A 24,938-nucleotide genomic window follows, 5' to 3' on the forward strand; every position below is an offset into this window, starting at 1 on the left:
GCAGCCAATGGAGGGATTGGCAGAGAGAGGTAGCAGACACTGTGCGGTTTGTAAGGTGTATGAGTCTGGCAGCAGCATTCACGATGGACTGAAGGGGGGATAGTCTAGTCTAAGGTGAGCCAATGAGGAGGGAGTTGCAGTAGTCAAGGCGAGAGATAACCAGGGAGTGAATCAGGAGCTTTGTGGTTTCATTGGTTAGAAAGGGACGTAGTTTAGAGATGTTTCGGAGATTGAGGTGGAAAGCTTTGGAAAGTGATTGGATGTGGGGCTGAAAGGAGAGTTCAGAGTCCAGGATAACACCTAGCACCCTGAGATGTGGGGATGGGTGGATGGTTGTGCCATTACTCTTGACAGAGAAGTCAGGGGAAGAGGCGCGTGGGGGAGGAAATATTATAAGTTCGGTTGTGGACAAGTTGAGTTTAAGGAAGTGTTGTGACATCCATACAGATATGTCTGTTAGTAAGTTGGTGATGCGTGAGGAGACTGATCGAGTGAGTTGAGGGGTGGAGAGATAGATTTGTGTGTCGTCAGCGTAGAAATGATATTGAAAGCCATGAGTGGCTATCAGCTGACCCAGGGAAGAGTTGTAGATTGAAAATAAAAGAAGTCCAAGAACAGAACCTTGGGGGACTCGGACAGAGAAGGGAAGAGGAGTGGAGGAAGTAGAATTGTAAGTGACACTGAAGGTGCGTTGGGATAGGTAGGAAGAGAGCCACTGAAGAGCACAGTCATGGAGACCCAGGGAGTAAAGTTTTTTGAGGAGGAGAGGGTGGTCAACTATGTCAAAGGCAGCTGAAAGGTCCAGAAGTAGGAGTACCGAATAGTGTCCGTTGGTTTTTGCAGTTAGTAGGTCATTTGTGAGTTTTAAAAGAGCAGTTTCTGTTGAGTGTTGAGGGCGAAATCCAGATTGAAGGGGATCAAGAAGGTTGTTTTTAATGAGGTAGTCACTCAGTTGGTTGTAAACCAGGGAGTTTGAGGAGAGAGGCTGCAATTGTGAAAAGGAGGAGAAGTAAAGAGTGCATGTTTCAGAGGGGAAGGTGAGATAATTTGGAAATTAGGTCACCTGCAGTTTGCTGTGGATTTCTTTGTGCAAATCGCTGAAGTACAAGAGCAGAAGTGCCACTTATTTAAAGAATAAGCTAGGTGGGAAGGGATACAGAGTGTCTTGGGGCAGGGGAGCCAAGCTGTGCATGCAATCTACACTTGTGGGTCCTGGACAGAGCAGGAGGCTGGGTGCAGTGGACCTGTATGCAGGAGGAGCTGGCTGTAGATATTCTGTCCCTTAAGGAGGTGGGGCCTAGGGCGGATTGCAAAAGGCCTTTAGGCCAGAACAATAGGGATTTCCAACTTTGTAGTTTCTTTGACTGACTCTGAAAGCTCAACAGATAGTTAGGAAAAGATTCTTGTGGAAGTTTTTTAATACAACTTTTGGTACTATATTGTACGTGTGGTTGGATCAGGTGCTTAATTGACAAAAACAAAATGATCTACAACCCTCTTCTCTCCTGAAAAAGTAGATTTATTGTTGGGGAAACCCATTTAGAAGTGGCCTCATCCCATCTATGTCTGATATTACTAACATAGGTGCACACAGCCTGTTGCATTAGAGTGTGCAACCCAAAGCTCAAACCCATACTGTATGCGTGTGTGTGTGTGTATATATATACTGAGGGTGTCAGTAGAGCAGTGGACGGCATCAGTAAAGCAGTGGATAGTGTTATAAGGGCAGAGATTGGTGTCAGTAGAGCAGTGGATAGTGTCAGTAGTTTTTATTTTTATTTTTTACAATTTTATTTTTTTATTATTTTTTACAACTTTTTTAATGGAAAAAAGGAGAATTTTCTTTTATTTGGTGAAATATCAGGGGTCTAAATAGAGGGAATATGCACCACACAGAGTGATTAGGGTGTGCCTAGGAACACTACTAACAAGTAGATACAGTGCTTTGAAAAAGTATTCATATCCCTTGATATGTTACAACCAAAAACATAAATGTTTTTTCTTGGGATTTTATGTGATAGACCAACACAAAATGGCACATAATTGTGAAGTGGATTAAAAATGATAAATGGTTTTCCAATTCTTTTACACATAAATATCTGAAAAGTGTGGGGGTGCATTTGTATTCAGCCCCCTTTACTCTGATACCCCTAACTAAAATCTAATGAAACCAATTGCCTTTGGAAGTCACCTAATTAGTAAATAGAGTCCACCTGTGTGTAATTTAATGTCCGTATATATGCAGCTGTTCTGTGAAGCCCTCCGAGGTTTATTAGAGAACCTTAGTGAACAAACAGCACTATGAAGGTCAAGGAACATACAAGACAGGTCAGGGATATAGTTGTAGAGAAGTTTAAATCAGGGTCAGGTTATAAAAAAAATATCCCAAGCTTTGAACATCTCACAGAACACTGTTCAATCCATCATCTGAAAATGGAAAGAGTATGGCTGTCACGTACCTAATGGCTTCAGCCCGAATTGCAGAGGGAGGTCTCCCTTATGGCACTGACTCGTGGCCTCTGGTAAAGTAACAGAAGGCACAGGAGTGAGGAGTGGTACGAGTGCCTGGCAGGATCAACAGCAGAGAAGGTCAGACCAGAAGTCCAGGAATTCCTTGCAGTAGAAACCGGAACAGGAGGCAAGCTGGAATGGAAGCACTGGACTGGAACCAGGAACAGCTGACAGGCAAGCAGACTGGAACTGGAACACACTGAGAGTAGTCAGTCAGGCAGGCCGGGTCAGATATCAAGCGGGCAGCAGAGGGACCAGAGGAATAGGCAGGAGAATAGTCAAGAACAGGCAGGTGGATAGCTGGGAAAGTCTCAGTATCAGAGAAGCAACCAAGAGGCCTGAGTTAAAGCTGGAGGAGCAGCAGAGATCCACAGTTCAGGTGTGAGAATCTGTCCACAGGACAACTATTAGTCGTGCACTTCACAAATCTGGCCTTTATAGAAGAGTGGCAAAAAGAAAGCCATTGTTGAAAGAAAGCCAAAAGAAGTCCTGTTTGCAGTTTGTGAGAAGCTATGTGGGGGACACAGCAAACATGTAGAAGAAGGTGCTCTGATCAGATAAGACCAAAATTTAACTTTTTACTCTAAAAGCAAAACTTTGTGTGGCGGAAAACTAACACTGCACATCACCCTAAAAAATACCAAACTACTCACCATGAAATATGGTGGTGGCAGCATCATGTTATAGGGATGCTTTTCTTCAGCAGGCACAGGGAAGCTGTTCAGAGTTCGATGGGAAGATGGATAGTCTCAGAAAAAAAAATATAGAGTTTTACCCATTTATTTATGGGTTGATTTGGTTTGCCTCCGTATTTGCCCATCTCTGGAGGTTCTTGTCATTGTGCAATCCCCTGTAGTTTTTGTGCATATTCCCTTTTAAAATCTCAGCCCTATTGGGCCTTCTCTGGTCAGTGTCAGCAGTGGGTCACTTTCTATTGTGGATCGGAAATATGCACCAGAAGTGATGTTTCACTTCCGCTTCCGGTGGTTAACTTGCGCTCTGGGGACTTCCTCTATAGCGTCCAAGTGGCGCCATAGCGGCGTGACGTCACATGCTGTCTTTTGGCACCACGGAGAGGGGTTATTTAAGCCCGGCTGCCTAAACATCAGCCGTGAAGTACAGTAGAGCTCGGGACTTTGCTCAACCTCTGTGTAAAGGTATAATATCAGCCCCCTTTGGTCCTTTAGGAAAAATGTTAGTCTGGCTTTCTGGATTTTGAAATGTTTGTTTACTTGGTAATTATTTGATATATATATATATATATATATATATATATATATATATATATATATATATAAAATTATTTTAAAACTAGGTTAACCATTGGGAGTCCTTTATCTCTTGGGGAGGTGTCTTATCCCAGTTTGGGGACGTGGGGGCTGGTGGGAACATGCCTTCCCCCTTTGGGGACCCCGTGTGATGCCCCATACAAGGGTTGAGGAAGTTAGGAAGGTGAGAGCTTTGGATAATATTGTTTGAGCAGATTCATTTCTGATGTTCTGATCTTTGATCAGTGGAGCCTATAATGTGGTGGGATTGTAGATATTATAGCTATGGTGGGCTTTCCTTATGTTTATTCCTACATAACATCTTATCTTATTACCTCTTGATATTTTATATAGATCTTGTTTATGTAAATACCTATCCATCAGGCAATTGCCCACTGTGCGGTTTACCTGAGCTCCTGAAGCTAGTTCGATATATTTTTATCTATTTCTTGGTGGGAGGTAGGTACAGTTTAGTATTAGAAGCCTGTTTTGAACAGCTTTCCTGCTTCCCTCTATTTCTATCTGTTTATTTAATTTCCTTATTATTATTATTATTCTTACAGGTACTACATTTTGTATGGTATAAAAAAAATGCTGTAGCAAACCCATCCTTCTCTATGGGTCTTCTGGCTTTTTTATGGACTTGCGTGTATAATGGGACTCTTGGGAATCTTCTTTGTACTGGATTTGACCTACATGCCCCCCTTTTTTGGTGGTAGGGGGAACATGCAATATCATGTTTTGCAGTGGGATATATATTGACTATTTTCTTTCGGGGACTTGCGGTTGAGAGCCACACATCTGCAAAAAATATTCATTGTATTTTGTTAACAGAGTTTTTCTGTCTTTTTATGTATTCAATTTTGTTTTTCTTTTCAGTCATATACATCTCACATGGACCATATTTCCTTGTATATTCAGTAAAAGTATTCTGTGTCCCTTTCCTGAAGAAACCACATAGGCGAAACATGTTGTAAAAATGGCAATAGAATGGTCTATGTACTTGAATGCTGTAATCTCTTTCTGTAATAGGTTGTATGTATAGGCCTATTCTAGCAGACATGATTGCAGGCATTTTACTTTTTCTCTTTTTAACTTTGTATAAATAAAAAAAATCTTTTTGCTGTTAGCTTAATTGGCTATTATGTGATATTTATATTATTACGTACTTTTAAAGTCCCGTATCTCCAAGTTCTCTTTATATTTTTATATTTATCACATAAAATCCCAATAAAATACATTTACCGTTTTGGTTGTAATATGACTAAATGTGGAAAATTTCAAGACGTATGAATACTTTATCAATGCACTGTATACGCTTTCGGTTTTGAGACAGGAGGGGTATAGTGTATTTAGAGATATCTGGGTATAAATGATAAAAAAGAACTCTAATGCCTCGTACACGCAAGCCTTTTTTTTTCCGTCTGAATAAACTCTGAAGGTTTCTTCGTCGGAATTCAGATGAAATTCCGCTCAAGCTGTCTTGCGTACACATGGTTACACCAAAGTCCAACCGCCAAGAATAGGGTGACGTACAACACATACAACAAGACTAGAAAAAAGAAGTTCAATAGCCAGTAGCCAATAGCTTCCATCTCGTACTTGCTTCAGAGCATACCTCATTTTTGGTTTGTCGGAACAGCATACAGACGAGCGGTATTCCCGATAGGAATTTGTTCCGTCTGAAAAATTTAGAACATGTTCTCTTTCTAGGTCCGTCGGAACTTTCGACGTAAAAAGTCAGATGGGGCATACACACGATCAGAATATACACGATGAAAAGCTTCCGTCTGACTTTTTCTGTCGGAAATTGCGCTCGTGTGTACGGGGCATAATTATGTTAGGAAATGTAAAATATCATTTTAATTATGTTGTAATTTAAACAGGAAAAATATTTTGTAGAAAAATATATCTTTATTTGTTAATGTAGCTTCGATTATTGATAAAGTTCTATCTTTTGAATAATATATTTGTAATACAAATATATTATTCAAAAGATATATACAATTGGGGTACAATTGGGGACAGGGTGCCACGACTACAAGTCAGTCCAAACATTTTATTCAATTCTGTTCTCAATCTGAGGTTACATACAATACATATCCTAATATACAATGCTTTCATTGCACAACAGATAGGTTACATTCATGAAGGAATGTGTGTTTGCTCAATTATGATGAAACCCCCTTTGCTAAAGTGCTGAATACACATTTAGATTTTTATCTGCAAAAAGAATCAGGACAACGATGCGCTAGTGTCTAATGGGTAGACTTCTATCTCCTACTTGATGTACTGAAGCTCCAATTACAGGTACCTTTAAAGTTCCATCTTTTAAATAATATGTTTATAATAAATATTAAATGAGGACGCAGTGCTGTGACTATAAATCAGTTCAAACATATTATTTAACTGCTTAAAAAATGTGTGAATAAGTAGTATGTGAACAAATACAACCAATTACACATTACCTTTTAATGTATTATATAGGTGTGAAGCCTGCTAATGACTCCACAACTCAACATATAACAACTCCTCCTCAACATATAACAAAGCCCTACAAATAATTATGTGAATAATAGTGTGACTCCACGTATCATAAAACTAATGCCAATAGTGAACAATAATCATCTCATAACGGTCTGTGTAATTGCTAATGTGCTATAAGACTTTTTCAATCTTCACAGTGCTTCTGGTGTCCCACCACCAACAGGTGAAGTGCTCGCTCACCTAAAATGTCGGACCCCATTACAAAGTCAAATAAACCCTTAGTATACTGATCTCCTTCTCTTCCCATCCAGGGATGTCTCTACTCCTTCTCACTCTTCAATCCCAGATCCTAAGTATATCATTTACCCATACTTATTGCAAAAAAACAAGATTAAAAACTCTCACAAGAACATTGGCCTAACAGGCATATGAAAACCTCCAGCCCTCCCAGCTGATAGTGGTATGCAATGGATGATGTCAGGAGCTTCAGCTCCTCCCACCTGTATGCGTTACGCCCCCTCATTGGGCTTCCTCAGTAGGCCTACACTTATTCACACATTAAGAAATTTGAAAAGTGGCTGGCTGTGAACACACTGAGGAAGTGTTGGCTGCAGTTTAGCCTGGATTTATAAGGCAACATTTATTTTGTTATTTTTTAATCTTATTAAGGGTGGTTGTGCTGATTTCTTACGCAACTATATTATTTAACTGGGCTTTCACTCTGAGAACATATACATATCCAAATATGCAATGCAAAGCTTGCATTGCACAATAGATAGTTAACATCAATGTCGGAGTAAATAACGTCTATGAATGTTTGTTCATAGATGAAGAAACCCCCTTGCTATAGTGTTGAATATTCATTTAAATTTGTATCTGCAAAAAGAATCTGGGCAAGGACATACCGATGAATAATGATTTTCCTTAAGGGAGTTAGCACCTTCATCCAAAAAGTCGCTAATTATTTGCAACTGAATGTTATCCAACACCACTCCACCCTTTTACGTGAAACAAGAGACATAATTGCTGTATGAGATTTTCCAGTCTACGTACCACCATGGAACTGACAGGGCTGCTGACTGCACTGCTGATTCTTCTCTCCTGTTGCTACTTCATCTTCTCAACATGGAAGACGATGTACAGGAAACAGGGGCTCCCACCAGGTCCAACACCCCTGCCCCTGATCGGAAACTTACTAAACATGAGGATGGGATCAATGGTCAATTCATTTGTAAAGGTCAGATATCCTTATCTTTCTTTGAAACCATTAAAGGCCCAATGTTAGATGTAGGGTGGAATTTACCATTTATTATTTTTTAATGATTAAAGCAATATTAAACCCCTTGTATTACATTGCAGTTCAATGATTCTTAGCTGTGGTGGCTGGTTATTCAGCCAGTAAGTCTGATATGTTTCAACTTCCTTCAACAGACCAAGCTGTTAGAAGGATGAGAAAATCCATTTACAACTAACAGGGGTGCTTACAATGGTCCACTTTTATTTACTTTTGTACTGTAAAACCTTTATTCCAAAAGGATTTTTATTTTATTTTAGCTGTTTATAAAGTGTTAGCTGGAATTCAGCTTTAATTTGTTAGACAAGTCCATCTAAATCTGCTAGTTTAATTAACACTACCCTTTCCCCAGACTGACAACCTACTGTCCAAAGGTGTCTGCTTTACTACTTCATCCAGAATTCAGACACCCTAAGCCCTTGTACACACGGTCGGACATTCCGATGGAAAATGTCCGATCGGACCGCGTTGTCGGATTATCCGACCGTGTGTGGGCTCCATCGGACTGTTTCCATCGGAATATCCGACCACCAAAGTTTTAGAGCTGGGCTATAAAATTTTCCGACAACATGGTCCGATCGGACTTTGTCCGATCGTTTGTAGAGAATTCCGATTGGACAAAGTGCCACGCATGCTCAGATCAAATTCCTAGACCAAAGCTATTGGCTACTAGCCTGAACGCAGTCCCGTCGTAATGAAATAACGTCATTACGTTACGAACGATCGGATTTTCCGACAACTTTGTCCGACCGTGTGTATACAACACAAGTTTCAGACAAAATCTGTCAGGCAAAATCCGACGGATTTTGTTGTTGGAATGTCCGACCGTGTGTACAAGGGCTAAGACAGGAAGGGCGTTACTGGCCAGATCATCAGGTGAAACGGAAAGGGAAAAAAATCTTAAAAAAAGAAAACAAATGCAGCTACCATATCCAATGACATCATTACATTTTTATTTAATACCGCTTTAAAGAATTGTTTAACTAGAAGCTGACATTTCAGGGTTTTTTTTTTTTTTTGATAGTTTAGGTTTAAATAAACAATGACTTAGTATAGAAAAACATATAGACTGGGCTAAATATAGCTCAGATTCCTTTTGTTGCTATACCCCTCATAAATTATAGCGCTTGCTATATGCAGCATGAAAATGAATTACCTTTTTGCTTTTTCATATACTAATGTAACAAGTAGTTTGATCAGCAAATACAATATTAAAGTGTGTCACTGAAGATTGTGATGCTCTGCTGTATAGAAAGTATTGTATATGGCTTATACATTTTTACCCTTATAGGAACTTTATTGGAGATAAGTACGTGTTATAACCAATGCCATACCTACATGAGATCAGAGCCAAGCATTGTCTGGCACACATATCATCGAGAAAACATGCTGAATCCACACTAAGCATTAGCTTTCTTCTGGGCAACCCTCAAGAACTTTTTTTTTTGCTGACACAACACAATTCGTTTTTTTTTTTCTTTTTACTGAAAGCCTAAAATATAATAAAAACTCCTATTAGAAACGAACCAATTAACATTTAAACATTATCAATAATATGAAAATGTAAATAATATTCATAGCAAGTAATTGGCCTGGCTATACTTTTAAAAAGTCAAAACAATATGCCAAAATGAGAGCATGAGATGCACTCACTCTGCAGCCAGTCAAGCTCCTCCACCCCAAACTCACTCATCCATGTCTTTATGGACCTTGCTTTGTGCACTGGTACGCAGTCATGTTAGAACGGGAAGGGGCCATCCCCAAACTGTTCCCATAAAGTTGGGAGCATGAAATTGTCCAAAATGTCTTGTATTTCTGACGCCTTAAGAGTTTGCATCACTGGAACTAAGGGGTCATGCCCAACCCCTGAAATACAATCCCACACCATAATCCCCCCTCCACCAAATGATTTGGACCAGTGCACAAAGCAAGGTCCATATAGACATGGATGAGTGAGTTTGGAGTGGAGGAACTTGACTGGCCTGCACAGAGTCCTGACCTCAACTTGATAGAACACCTTTGGATTGAATTAAAGCAGAGACTGCGAGCCAGGCCTTCTTGTCCAACATCAGTGCCTGACCTCACAAATGCGCTTATAGAAGAATGGTCAAACATTCCCATAGACACACTCCTAAACCTTGTGGACAGTCTTCCCAGAAGAGTTGAAGCTGTTATAGCTGCAAAGGGTGGACCAACTCAATATTGAACCCTACAGACGAAGACTGGGATGCTATTAAAGTTTGTGTAAAGGCGGGTGTCCCAATACTTTTGGTCATATAGGAGTGTGTATATGGGAATGTTTGACCATTCTTCCAGAAGCACATTTGTGAGGTCAGGCAGGGATGTCGACGAGAAGGCCTGACCCATGGTCTCCGCTCTAATTCATCCCAAATGTGTTCTATCGAGTTGAGATCAGGACTCTGTGCAGGCCAGTCCTGTTCCTCCATCCCAAACTCGCTCATCCATGTCTTTATGGACCTTTCTTTATGCACTGGTTCACAGTCATCTTTCAACAGGAAGAGGCCATCCTCAAACTGTTGCCACAAAGTTGGGAGGATGAAATTGTCCAAAATGTCTTACTATGCTGATGCCTTAAGCTTTCCCTTCACTGGAACTAAGGGGCCAAGCCCAACCCCTGAAAAACAGCCCCACACCATAATCCCCCCCTCCACCAAATGATTTGTTTCCAACAATAATGACAAGTACATTCAATTATTAGTCATCACACACTATACATTTACAATATATTTATTGCCATTATGTTATATTATTTACAACACTAATTATCAATTAGGGAACTAGATTTCATAAGTAAAAAACTGTAGTGGTTCTAAACAACTAGTAGATGGCAGCAGACTACAGATCAATAATAAACTGAAGCAGTTCAATACAACACAGAAACATAAACATGAGTGGGACAGAACAATGTTCCCAGTGTACTATTAATGTGGATTTGTCAATTACATATATATATATATATATATATATATATATATATATATATATATATATATATATTAATTTATTAAAATGTTGTTACAGTTAAGTGAACAGTACGGCTCAGTGTACACCTTGTATTTTGGTTCAAACCCTATTATCGTGATATGTGGCTATGAAGCTGTAAAGGAAGCACTCATCGATCAAAATGAAGAGTTTTGTGGTCGAGGAAAACTGCCAACGATTGGTCAATTCACCAAAGATTATGGTAAGAAAAAAACAGAAATTCCAAAATAGTTTTAAAGGGAATGATTTTGTATATATTTTTTTACCGTGGTCAGTACTAATTAATAACATTAACTCCTTTTAGCTACAGTAGGTAAATGGGTGATAATGAAAATCACTATAATGCATTCGAATTATCCCCTTGCCGCCGAGCGTACGCAGATGTGCGTACTCAGCTTCCGGGGTTATACAGGGATGATGCCCGCACCTGCAGGCATCATCCCCGTACCGTTTTTCAGAGAGGGCGATTGGCTTTCCAGCCATAACAACCAATGCGGCTAAAAGCTGCTCGGCTGTTATGCCGGAGGAACGGGAGGGGACGTCCCCCCCGCCGCATCCCGCCACTCTTACCGGGGCTCCCGTTCAATCAGGGAGCACCGATGGCGAATCCGAGGCCTCCGGCGGCTGGGGAGGAACTGGAATGAAGCCGTAAGTGGCTTCATTCCAGTCTCCTAATAGTAAACACGGAAGCGACGTCATGACGTCATTTCCCGCTTACTCGGCTGCCAATGGCGCCAGATTTAAAAATATATACAGTATTCAGAATCGCTGAAAACGGCGATCTGAATACTTTGAAGTGTAAAGGAGGGACGGGGGTCTGTCACCACCTATTACTGTCACAAGGGATGTTTACATTCCTTGTGACAGCAATAAAAGTGATCACAATTTTTTTTTTTATTTTTTTTAAAACTATTTATTAATTTTAAAATAAATAAAATAAATAAGAAAAAAAATTGTTTTTAAAGCGCCCGCTGTCCCCGCAAGCTCACGAAGAAAAGAAAACGCATATGGAAGTCGTGCTCGCATATGTAAACGGTGTTCAAATCACACATGTGAGGTATCGCCACGATTGTCAGAGTGAGAGAAATAATTCTAGCACTAGACCTCCTCTGTAACTCTAACCTGGTAACCGTAAAAAAAAATTACAGCGCCGCCTATTGAGATTTTTAGGTACCGTAGTTTCTCTTCATTCCACGAGTGCGTGCAATTATAAAGTGTTACATGTTTGGTATCTGTTTACTCGGCGTAACATTATCTTTCACATTATGCAAAAAAATTGGGCTAATTTTACTGTTTCGTTTTTTTTAAATTCATGAAAGTATCCCTTTTCCCAAAAAGTTGTGTTTAAAACATAGCTGCGCAAATACCGTGTGACATAAAAAAATTGCGCTGTTTTATTCTCTAGAGTCTCTGCTAAATATATACATATATATATATATATAATGTTTGGGAGTTCCAAGTAATTGTCTAGCAAAAAATATGGATTTTAACTTGTAAACACCAAATGTCAAAAATAGGCTTAGTCATGAAAGGGTTATCAGCTTACTGTTGGAGCTTTATGCATGTTTAGTTGTGTTTTCTAGTGGGTGCACAATTTTTGTTATAAAAAAAGCTGTTGCTTACATTTCTCAGTAGCTCAAGCTGAATTTGCACACTCAAGTACATAAACCAGCATACCTCCGTTTTGAGATGGAAATGGGGGATACCTATTAGCAAAAGTATGTAAGCACAGGTCACACCCCTTGCCACACCCCCTTAAAGGAGTATTAAACAAAAAAATATAGTTAAACCCACAAGTTTTTTTTTTTTTTACCACTATTCCTTTTTACTGGTGTTTGAAATTTTGAAATGCAGCAATTTAGAAATTGGATGGAAGATTAATCACTGTGAAACACTTTCTGAAAGATAAATTGTGCATTTTATCTACAATTATATGGATCAGACCAAAATGAGGGGCACATTAAGAGGAAAGAGGGACAATGAGACTTTATTCCATGTCAGGGATAGTTTCTCAAAATCAGGGACAGTTGGAAGCTACAACTAACAACTAGTATTGAAGACGTGAATAGCTAGACAACAGTCAAACACTACAACACTGCATACCCACAGGGCACATCCCATGTGATGTATTAATGCAACTGGGTAATCAATAAAAAAAAAATAAAAAAAAAGTAAAGACTCACTGTTTGCTGTACTTTATTTAGCAATAACATTCTGACTGGGGTTCTGTTCTAAGCCTTCCTTCTTGAAATGGGCAATTCATTTTGTTACAAATCGAAATTCAGACAACATTTTTTCATTATGTGGAGATAGCATTCGAATTTCTGAAGCACAATAGTAACAAATTTCAATAAATTCAAAATAAATAAATGTAATTCTTTACAAATTAATTATAAAGAAACAAATTATCTGAATTCAAATTAAAAAATGAATTTGAATTGGAAAATGAATTGAAATGGAAAATTAATTTAAAATGGAAAATTATTACAATTATTAAAGTAAGGTATAAAAGTGAAATGAGATGAAGATTCCTACTTAGCTGCTGAAAAGAAAAGAAAAAACAATAAAAAACAGAATATCATTCAATTGAATAGAATAAACATAATAAAATAGAAAATAATAGAAGTATAGAATTCATTTAATTCAAATTCAATTAGAAAATAACAGATATACTAAACAAATCCAAATATACTAAACAAATTCCAAAAATGAATCATTCTAACATAACGAATATGACCAAATTAAATTATTAACTTAAATAAACCTGAAACAAAACAAATGTTTCCATTGCACACGTCTCTACTTCCTTCCTAGAGCCTAGTTCCTCTTACAATTTATAAAGGCTCTTGTCTGTGAATGTTCTCATTATCCAAATTGTGGTATACAATATCTAAAAGTAGTTAGCCATATTCAACTAGGTGTAGTCTGTAATGTTGAAGATGTTTCATAACTTAGCAGTCCACATCTTCATTTTAATGAGTGTCAAGGAGATACTTCAACTTTCATATTCACATTTTGGATTAAGATGTTATAAGGTGTGGATATAAATGTTGAGGTATCTCATTGACACTTGAACTAAAGATATGGTCTCCTAAGCTATGAAACTTCTCCAACATTACAGAACAAGTCTAGTTGAATGTGACTATCTACATCTACATATACCATGACCTGGTAAGGTATGAGCCTTTATAAACTGTAAGATGAAGCAAGACTCTAGGAAAGAAGGTTTAGCACACCAGATTGTATTGCTTAATATGGCAAAGCAAATGGTGAGCGTTGTACTTCAATCTGAAGAGCAGTCTTATATCCAAATAAGTAGATGAATGTCTGTGTCCCCTTGAAAGAGACTTCCCCTCACTTTCTGCTCAGTCCACTTGCTGTCTAAGTAACAAGTGAGGCCGAGATAGAATAGCTAGGGAAGGAATGCAGGTGGCATTTCAACACAACTTTTAAAAAAGCAAATTTTTTCTCCGTTTAGGCCAATATGTATTCTTCTACATATTTTTTGGGGGGGGAAAAAAACGCAATAAGCATATATTGATTGGTTTGTGCAAAAGTTATAGCGTCTACAAAATAGGGGATAGATTTATAGCATTTTTATTATTATTATTTTTTTACTAGTAATGGCAGTGATCAGTGATTTTTATCGGGATTGCAACATTATGGTAGACACATCAGACAATTTTGACACATTTTTGGGATCATTGGCACTCGCACTTTCGACTCGAACACCAGGTGTTCGCCGGTTCGACAAAGCCAGAACTTTGTGGGCCGTTTGCGCCATATTCGTGTGGCGCTACAGGCCCACAATGCACTGCGGCATAGCAAAAAGTAAAAAATATTGAATTTTTTTCAAAATTGTTGCTCTATTTTTGTTTATAGCGCAAAAAATAAAAACCGCAGAGGTGATCAAATACCACCAAAAGAAAGCTCTATTTGTGGGAAAAAAAGAATGCCAATTTTGTTTGGGAGCCACGTCGCACGACCGCGCAATTGTCAGTTAAAGCAATGCAGTGCTGAATCGCAAAAAGGGGCTTGGTCCTTTGGCTGCAAATTGGTCTGGGGCTTAAGTGGTTAAAAATGTACCAGTTCAAAATTACAAACAGATTCTACTTAATACAACAAACCTAAACAGTTCCTGTCTTGTTTACACCGCCTGTAAACTGCGGTTCTGAGTATATAGGGCCTGGTGGCCCCACGCCTTTCCTTTTTCTTGTTTGGGGTTCCACTTAATATCCGTACAAGTTCCAAAGGGGCTGGTAATGGGCAGGGGGGCTACCCATGCAATTTTTCTCAATGATTTTCATCCTTATTGCCGGAACCAGACATTACTTTAAAACCGCAAGCAGTTTTAAATGACTTTTTTTCCATTAGAAATGTAATTTTGTGCAGGGACTGTTCTAAACACGGGAAACATGTGCCACTTCATAGGCATACTATAGACACCCCCCAGGCACGATATTTAAAGGAATATTTCACGTTTTTTTCACTTTAAGCGTCATTAAAATCAGTGTAAGTTGGATGTTTTTAACTCCACAAAAGGAATGGTGTTGGTTCGTTTAAAAATTCTGATTGGCCACTCTGTAGTAAAGGGCTGTGATTTGTTCGGATGCTCTTGCTTATATTAAGTAGTGTGTAATGGTGTGGCACCACCGCTGAGGACGTCAGTGATGAAACGCATACGACGGATCCACACACACTACGTCACTTCCGGAAGCTCGATCAGGTGGAATGCAGCTGGAGCGCACGCCGCTCATCCACAGATCAAGCTTCTCTTTTGAGACAACCGACCCGGTTGCGGATTGATTTTATAATACAATTTCTATTTTTTATATCTTTGGATACATTGCCTACCAGCTAGTAGAGTGACTTTGTCGTTATACCTAACTGGATGGATGCTGGTGTAATCTAATAGATGGACATTTTTTATTTTATTTTTATTTTTGTATTTTCACTTAAATGGAACTTGAGTTTTAAAATGACTACACTATGGGAGCCATCCTTTGTCTTTTTTGAGGACCAGACTCGAATACATCCACATATATAAATAAAAAAAAAAATGGGGGGTACCCTGTGAATTAGAGGACCCCTGGAGGTGCGCAAAGTGAAGATAGAAGCTGAGGGAGCCGAGCCGGTCCAGCTAGAAGGAGTGGAATTATACGCATACTACCCCTATAGTGGTGTGAGGTTCTGGTGAGTAGGGACCCTTGAGGGTCACTTGGAGATATTTCAAGCACAAAAGTCCCTTTTTCACAGTCTTTGAACTCATTGCACAGCAAGTTGATAAAAGAATATATGGACAATTTTTTCATACATACAGCTTATATATTCTTATATTTTTTTTTTTTCACATTATAATAAGGAGTCACAGATATCACTATTAACATTATTAATTTGGTTGTTTACTCATTTTTTCATATATATTTTCATTTTTATTTTTATTATTTTTCACCTCTGTGTTTGCACATTTGAACCTGGTCTAGCCTGGTTGCATAATATTTTGTCACGTGTAGCACGCCTTTGATAGGGGGACATGTTTGTTTTTTGTTATTGTTTTTTTGACTGATCCGTGGTCAGCTGATCAGTCCGCTTCAATTTTTTGGGGACTTTATCAATTTATTATTTTTGACTATTAAGATATTTGGTCATCATATGTATGAATATAGATTACATTATTCACATATGTTTGTGTGCACAGGGTTATTATAACACGTTTGATACAGTTTAGGTTCCCTTATGGTAGGTTATACTACTATAGGGTATTAGTATATCTCTGCACATATAAACATTATATATTCCTTCAGGGACGCTCTCTGGCTTGGGGAACCTACCACATAGTAGTTATCCCTCCTCCTCGTTCTCTGGTTAGAGTACCTATAGGGGTGTTGCATGACACCCCCGGTGGGAGTTTTTAAGGTATGATTTAACATACATATGCATATTTTAGGTAGTGCCACTGACCCCAATTGTTACATAATATTGGATGTTTGTAATTAGGAGACTGCCTGTACTTAGTCTGACAATATTTTTAAAACCAGGAAGTTAATGATCTCGTAATGTTGTTTATAGGTTTTACAAGCATATTTTATCTATTTTATTTGCATTTTACTTTAATTTATTTTAATGTATTTAGTAGTCTATTGATCTTAGGATGATTTTTTTTTTGTTTACAAACTTTTTATTGAAAAAGTACATATTAATACAAAGAAGAATACGATACAGGTACATTGATCCAAATAGTTTGTGTCATATAGATCAAAGATTCGCAGCAAACAGAACATCAAACCATATAAGGTGCGAAGGAATCTATGGTGCATTGTCGACACTCACAATATATTAGATGCAGTAGCATTATGTATTCTGTTCAATGTCAATCATAGAGATTTAAAATTTAATAATAGAACCAATAACCAATAACGAAAAATGACATAAAAACATAAAAAAAAAAATTGACATACTGCTACTGTATTTTCTTACGATAGTATTTTGGTTAGAGTAACTGCCTATCTGTCACTTCTAGATTAGTAGCCTAGGATCGTTCTGGTCTAGGACCTAGGACCTAGTGGTGTTGGTTTTTATATATATGGAGAAGGCAGGTCAAACCTCCCGCCCTCTGTTAATTATTTAGGTGATGTCTGTTGTCCATGAAGCAAGACATGTATACTGGCCCATTAAGACGTAGTCCAGGAGTCCCATTTTTTTTCAAAGACTCGCATAGAATCCATAAGGGTATGGTGGACACGTTCCATCAATTTTATCGACTCCATGCGATGTAATACCTGGGACCAAGGGACAGAAGGTTTGTGCCAGTTCAGTGCTATAGCCCGTTGTACTGTGGACCAACTTTTGTTTCGGGGTTCGACCCCGGGGAGGTCTGCAAATAAAATACACATTTGATGAGTCAGAGTGATGTTCAGGCCTGTTATTTGTAGTATCTTCGAAGATACCTGCTGCCAGAGGGAGCGTAATGCCCCCCAGCTCCAGAAAGTGTGGAGGAGAGTACCCCTCTCTCCACAATCCCTGAAACAGCTATGGGGGACAATAGAGAACATTCTGTGAATCCTGACCGGGGTATAGTACCATCTGGTATGCAACTTCACCACCGTTTCCTTAATGGCTACTGAGCGTGTGCATTTATGCATATTATTGATTATGTCCCGCCAATCTTCAGCAGAAAACTCTACATTCATCTCGATTTCCCACCCTAGCATTGCTTGGGATTTAGCTTCTGTGTGATGTTCATTCAAATGCATATATAGTATAGATATCTTCCCCTATCCCTGGACCCCCCCATGACATAAGTTTTCAAACATTGTTCTAGTACCATCCCCTATCAGGGAGACAGCATTCTGAAAAAAGTGGCGTATCTGTAAATATTTATAAAAATCTGAGCGGAGTATGGCGCAGTTCTGGTTCAAATGCTCAAAGGAGCATAGTGTGGTACTCTGAAGTAAAGAGTGCAATGTTACCAACCTTTGAGAGGACCAGTGAGCAAAGTCCAATTCTGCACCAAAAGCCACCATAGGATGCCTGGGAGGTAATATAGTTTGATAGACGCTCTCTCAATTTGTAGCCAAGGAATTTGAAACTGTGGTGCATGCCATTGGGCTAGCTGAACCAGCCTGGCTGCCATATAGTATTTCCACAGGTTCGGGCACCCCAGTCCACCCCTGTCGCAGGCTCTAAACATCAGTGACTTACTCAAGCGTGGTTGTTTGCCCTGCCAGATAAATTTCAGTAGATCCGATTGAATGGTCTGTATTGTAGATTATAAAAAATGACTTATATTTTTGATAAGACAAACTTATGATTGTGAGATGAATTTCAGCGTAAATCAGAGAGTCAGCGTAAATCAAAATGTGTGTTTTATTGTACACTCCAAAGTAGAAAAATAATACTTACAAAAAATAGACAAAAGAATGTGTTGATTCATAAATGATTAATATTCTAGTATTGTTCATTAGTTTCAAAAAGTATGAAAAGAGTTCTTACGAGTTACACCATGTGGTCTATTGTCTTAACTTTTAGAAATGTCCGAATAACCCTTTGTATGCCAGAGAAAGTCTGTGTGCTGAGATGTATGTTGTATTCAGCTGGGTAGGTGAAGAAGGCCCTCGTCTTCCAGCAAGCTTTTGCTTATAAGACCTCAAAGCTTCTAAATTTGCGCCAAAAGAATACACCCTCCTTCTATTCAGAAGTGGGGGATACTTTTCACATCTGGTATTCTTCAGACTATAAGCTGCCCATTCATCTGACAGGAAATGGGGGAAGGGACCCTGCAGTAGAATTTACCAAACTCAGAAACTTAATATGAATCTACAGAAACCATACACTTTCCATATATATATAATATTACAATATCCATAAAAATCCTGACAGGTCTTAAATGCTTACTTTTTCAGTTTCAGCATGTCATCATGTGGAGATATTAAAGAGGAAGTAAACCCTGATGAGTTTACTTCCTCTTTTTTTCCCTGCAAAGGTAAAGCATAATGGACTACTATGCATCGCATTAGTAGCCCATTATGTGTCACTTACCTGACACAGGAGCCAGCGAAGTCGCGCTGTCCCCTGTAGTCCGCCGCATCCATCTTGCTTGTGGCGTCTCGCAGCTCCGCCGCTGTCATTCGGCGAAGCCGCGATGACGTCACTCCCGCGCATGCGCACGGGAGTCGACAAATGCGGCAGCTCCATTTTTGGAACTGCCGCGTTCAGTGCGCCTGCGCGCCGCTGTCTACGGCGCATGCGCCGTAGACAGCGGTGCCTGTCTTCAGGCAAATATCTCCTAAACCGTATAGGTGTAGGAGATATTGCTTGGACCTACAGGTAAGCCTTAATCTAGGCTTACCTGTAGGTCAAAGTGGTTTGTAAGGGTTTACAACCACTTTAATCCGATGTTCTCTTTCACACAATTATGGTGAAAATGTCTGTCCTCCCAAAATTGTTGTTTTACTTCAGGTCCCTCCCATTGTATGTGTCTAGATCTATGTTATATTCTTAATATCTAAAATGTAATTTGTCTTTATTATACTTTATTTAGAATAGTTTAGAATGGTATGTTAACAATGTGAACTTTTTTAGGAAAGATATCTATATGGACTGGGACTTTTAGGATTGCTGGTAGTAAGCGCTGATTTTGTGTGCATGAAAAGTGAGGCCTAGCCCCTTAACCACTTACCGACTGCCTCACGCAGATATACTGTGGCAGAAGAGCATGTACAGGCATATTAATGTACCTGTACGTTGCCCCTTTAAGAGGCGGCTTGCGGGTGCATGCACGCGCCCATCGGGAGCTCCACGAGCGTGATCGCAGGTCCGGCGGACTCAATGTCCACGGGAATAGCCGCAATTGTCTCACGGAGAGGAAGAACGGGGGAAATGCTAATGTAAACAAACATTTCCCTGTTCTGCCTAATGACACTGATCACAGCTCCCTGTGAACGGGCGTGGTGATCAGTGTCATGTCACGCACAGCCCCTTCCCCCACAATTAGAATCACTCCCTAGGACAAACTTAACCCCTACAGTGCCACCTAGTGGTTAACCCCTTCACTGCCAGTCACATTTACACAGTAATCAATGCATTTTTAATTGCACTGATCGCTGTATAAATGTGAATGGTCCCAAAATCGTGCCAAAAGTGTCCGACATGTCCGCCATAATGTCGCAGTCATGATAAATATCTCTGATCGCCGCCTTTACTAGTAAAGAAATTTTGTAGATGCTATAACTTTTGTGAAAACCAATCAATAAACGCTTATTTCGATTTTTTTTTTACCAAAAATATGTAGAAGAATACGTATCGGCCTAAGAGGAAAAACAATGTTTTTTTATATATTTTTTGGTGATATTTATTATAGCAAAAAGTAAAAAAGAATGAGTTTTTCTTTTTAAATTGTCGCTATTTTTTTGTTTATAGTGCAAAAAAAAAAAAAAAATGCAGAGGTGATCAAATACCACCAAAAGAAAGCTCTATTTGTGGGGAAAAAAAAGGACGTCAATTTTGTTAATTCAGTTAAAGCAACGCAGTGCCAAATCGCAAAAAGTGCGCTGGTCTTTGGCCAGCCAAATGATCCTGGGCTTAAGTGGTTAAGGCAGGCACCCTATTACATCATTTTGATAGATCTATAGGATATTGAACACAGATTATACAATCAGATTGTGATTTATATGGTCAGCCTCAGATTTTGTTAAGCTTCAATGCAATGAGTTTGCATTGGCCAATAACTTAAAAGGCTTTTTGTTCCCCCAGGTCTTAGTTTGGCTAATGGCGAACGCTGGAAAAAAATGCGCACCTTCGCGTTCAAGACTTTAAGAGATTTTGGTTTAGGAAAAAGAAGCAATGAGTGGAAAATTCAGGAAGAGGCCCGATGTGTGGTGGAGGAATTCAGGAAGTCTCAAGGTTGGCAGTCGACAATCATTTTACCAATGTATAATTAAAAATGAAAGGTGTACATTGGTTTGAGTGACACAGATGTGTCAGGGTAACCTTATGAATTCTGGACAGGAGAGACATATGTTGTATAAAAACTTGTCCAGGCTGAAACCCAGGTAATGTCTTAGGGTCTTTTCACACTGAGCCTTATGGACTCCATTTTGCTCAAGTGGGTGACAGGTTCGTCCCACTGTGCGGAGATGGACCTGTCAGAGCCTTCTCTGTGGGGAGATCAAATGAAAGCGGACCGCCTGTCTGTTTTCATCTGATCCGATCCTCCAGATGGATGGAAAGTAGGGTTTCCATCCATCTGGAATTCATGGACAGAATCGGATCGGCAGATGTCAGTGCACGTCAAAGTTGACATCCGCCACTCCATAGAGGTGCATGGAGTGTCCGATCAGGTCTGCCTGAAAAACTGACAGGTGGACCTGATTGGAATGTGAAAGGGGCCTTAAAGTATAACTAAAGGTAAAACCTTTTTTTTTTTTGCATAGAGTGGAGGTGTGCAAAAAACACCTGACAGGTTCTATTGCTCTCTACCCCCAATAGTGAGATTCACCTTCGATATTTGTCATTAGGGATGAAGCGAACAACCCTCGGTTCGGCTCGCAGCAAAACATGTGAACAGGCAAAAAATTTGTGCGACCACGTGAACACTGGTAAAGTCTATGGGACACGAACATGAAAAATCAAAAGTGTTTATTTTAAAGGCTTATATGCAAGTTATTGCCATAAAAAGTGTTTGGGAATCTGGGTCCTGCCCCAGGGGACATGCATCAATGAAAAAAAACGTTTTTTCGGGAGCAGTGATTTTAATAATGCTTAAAATGACACAATAAAAATGAAATATTCCTTTAAATATTGTGCATGGGGGTGTCCTTAGTATGCCTGTAAGGTAGCGCGTCCCTCTCATGTTCATAACAGTACCACAGCAAAATTATATTTCTAAAGGAAAAATGTAATTCAAAACTGCTCACGGCTGTAATGAATTGTCGGATCCAGGCAATATAGATAAAAATCATTGAAAAAACAGAGTGAGTAACCCCCCCCCCATCCATAACAGACCCTTTGGGTCTGGTATGAATATTATGGGGACCCCTGCACCAAAATGTAAAAAAAATTGAGTGGGGTTCCCCCCAAAATTCACACAAGGCCCTTATCCGAGCATGCAACCTGTCAGGCCATAGGAAAAGGGGGGACGAGAGAGTGCCCCCCTCTTACTGAACCATATCAGGCCACATTCCCTCAAAATGGGGAGGGTGCTTTAGGGCTGTCCCCAAAACAGCTTATCCCCATGTTGATGGAGACAAGGGCCTCTTCCCCACAACTCTTGCCTGGTGGTTGTGGGGGTCTGCGGGCAGTGGGCTTATCGGAATCTGGAAGCCCCCTTTAACAAGGGGGCCCCCATATCCTGCCCCCCCCATGTGAATTGGTATCTGGCACATTGTACCCCTACCCATTCACCAAAAAAGTGTAAAAAAAATAAAAATGACAGGAGACAGTTTTTGACAATTCCTTTAGTAAAAAAAAAAAAAAAAAAAAAAAAAGTGTGCCGCAATGTACGTCCATTTCCAATAAAAAATTTTAAATAAAGGAATTGTCAAAAATGTATGAGGGTATGTGATTGCTTTGTTCCAATTTGACAAGCTGGCAATACTTTATAAACTTTTATGTGCAATATATTGACTATACCATCTGGATAAATAAACAGTTTTTTTTACCACTCTGCCTGGTGTGCATGTGACCTTGGAGATGGTATGTGGCACTCCTGAATTACTTTGTTTTGTGGATTCCTCATACATATTCATATGACTAGTGAGCTGCCTGTTGTGGATCTTCTCATATACCATCATTAAATGTGTGACCCTAGTGCCCCTGCCCCTGCCATGTGTTTGCTTTGTTGACTCCATCCACACAGCATGACACCTACTGGAGGGAGTAACAACTACACTTGCCATCATCTGTATGTTTCTTGTCAGCACATATGCATGCAGCACACCTAATTACTCTCCTTCCCTCTCCCTGTCTGACCTCTGTTGTTGCATAGTTACATAGTGTGGCAGAGTCTGGGTTAAAAGTCCAGACAAGATTGTTGAATTTAGATTTTTGTCACCCAGAATGTGAACTTGGAAAGTCTTGGGCTCAAGATAAAGCATATGGGGAAAATAGGTTGTTCCCCCTTTAACCACTTTCCGCTCACGCTATAGCTGAAATACAGTTGCAGTGTGGGCTTATTTTTTTGGGAGGGCATACATGGACGTCCACCCATGATCGCGCTGCCCGTGCACCCCCTGCAGTTTGCGGGCAGCATGCTCTGCGACCGCTGAGTCCCTGGGACTCAGCTGATCACAGATCAGAGTAAAGGGCCAATCACAGCATCCCTTTACCATATGATCAGCTGTGTCCAGTGGCAGCTGATTGCAATGTCAACACAAGCCAGTTATCAGCTTTCCTTTCCTCATGCTGACAGCATGAGGAGAGAGAAGAGAGCTGATAACCCGTTTGAGTTAAATGGACATCTATATTGATAATCAGAACATTGATTATCGGTGTCCCAATTATCAGTGCATTTCCAACAGTGCTCACCAGTGCTGCCAGTCAGTGTCCATCAGTGCCACCTACCAGTGCCACTTATCAGAGCCCATCAGTGTCACCTATCTGTGCTGCCTATCAGTCCAGCCTCATCAGTGCCCATGAAAGTCCCCTCATCAGCACATATCAGTGAAGGAGAAACATTACCTGTTTGCAAACATTTATAACAAACTATGGGAAAAATGTTTTTTTTTTTCAAAAATCTCAGTCTTTTTTCGTTTGTTTAGCAAAAAATAAAAAGCCCAGTGGTGATTAACCACTTCAAACCCGGAAGATTTGGCTGCTCAGTGACAAGGTCAATTTTTGCGATACGGCACAGCTTTATCAGGACTACGACATTATTGCGGACATATCGGACACTTTTGACACATTTATGGGACGAGTGACAATTATACAGCGATCAATGCTATAAAATGCACTGGCAGGGAAGGGGTTAACACTAGGGGCGATCAAGGGGTTAACTGTGTTCCTAGTGTATGTTTTATCTGTAGGGGGAGGGGACTGACTATAAGAGATGACAGATCGTGGCTACTAGCTATTAGGAACTCACGATCTGCCTCTCCTCTCCTCACAGAACAGGGATTTGTGTGTTTGCACACACACGTCCCTGTTAAGGATGAGCTCAGTCGTGTTCGCATGGAACATGTGCAGAGCCTGCCAGGAAGTGGGCGCAACGCTGCGCTAATCACAGGCAGTGAGACATTGCCCGATCTCTGCAGCCGCACATCGGGGCAATGTCTTGGCGCCTGTGATTAGAGCAGCGCTACTCCCATTTCCTGGCGGGCTCTGCACGTGTTCCATGCGAACACGCCTGAGCTCATCCCTAGTCCCTGTTATGCCTCTCGTGCCCACGATTGCTCGTGGCTGGCGGTCAGCGCGACCGCCAGCCACAAGCATCGGCACCCGCGCAGTGCAGCGGCAGTGCACGCCTGCTATCCCGCTTAAAGGAGCCAACGTACAGCTACAACGGCTCGCAAGATGGTGCCGACCTGCCGTTGCATAATGACGGCGGCTGGTCAGCAAGTGGTTAAATGCTACCAAAAGAAAGCTCAATTTTTGTGAAAATTGTTTTCATATGGGTAAAGTGTTGCATGACCATTGTCATTCAAAGTATGACAGCACAAAAAGCTGAAAATTGGCCTGATCATAAAACTCCTGGAATCCTGGAGTTCAGGCTGCAAGAGACGTTAAATAGGTTCTTCTTGCCTCCCTTGTGCACAAGATTTCCTGATCCAGGTCCTGGCTCATTAAAAAGGGGGCTGGGGAGTCTCAGAAGAAGAGTCTGTGTTATGAAAACTCTGTGAATAATGAACTGAAAGCCCTTGTACACACGGTCAGACATTCCG

At 40.1% G+C, this 24,938-nt stretch overlaps 1 protein-coding gene across 1 annotated transcript in view; it reads left to right on the forward strand.

Annotated features, from left to right (window-relative positions):
- Nucleotides 1–7,276: 7,276 nt before the first annotated feature.
- LOC143982825 (cytochrome P450 2G1-like) overlaps nucleotides 7,277–24,938 on the forward strand; it is a 40,607-nt gene continuing 22,945 nt past the window's right edge. Inside the window, exons 1-3 of the mRNA XM_077481852.1 lie at nucleotides 7,277–7,503; nucleotides 10,603–10,765; nucleotides 20,815–20,964. Of these exons, the coding sequence (XP_077337978.1) occupies nucleotides 7,297–7,503; nucleotides 10,603–10,765; nucleotides 20,815–20,964 (520 nt within the window). The 5' untranslated portion in view covers nucleotides 7,277–7,296. The remainder of the gene's footprint in view (nucleotides 7,504–10,602; nucleotides 10,766–20,814; nucleotides 20,965–24,938) is intronic.

The sequence above is a fragment of the Lithobates pipiens genome, unplaced genomic scaffold, assembly GCF_037356315.1.
Source record: "Lithobates pipiens isolate NorthernLeopardFrog02 unplaced genomic scaffold, aLitPip1_a1.2 Scaffold_1, whole genome shotgun sequence".
In the NCBI taxonomy this organism is placed as follows: domain Eukaryota; kingdom Metazoa; phylum Chordata; class Amphibia; order Anura; family Ranidae; genus Lithobates; species Lithobates pipiens.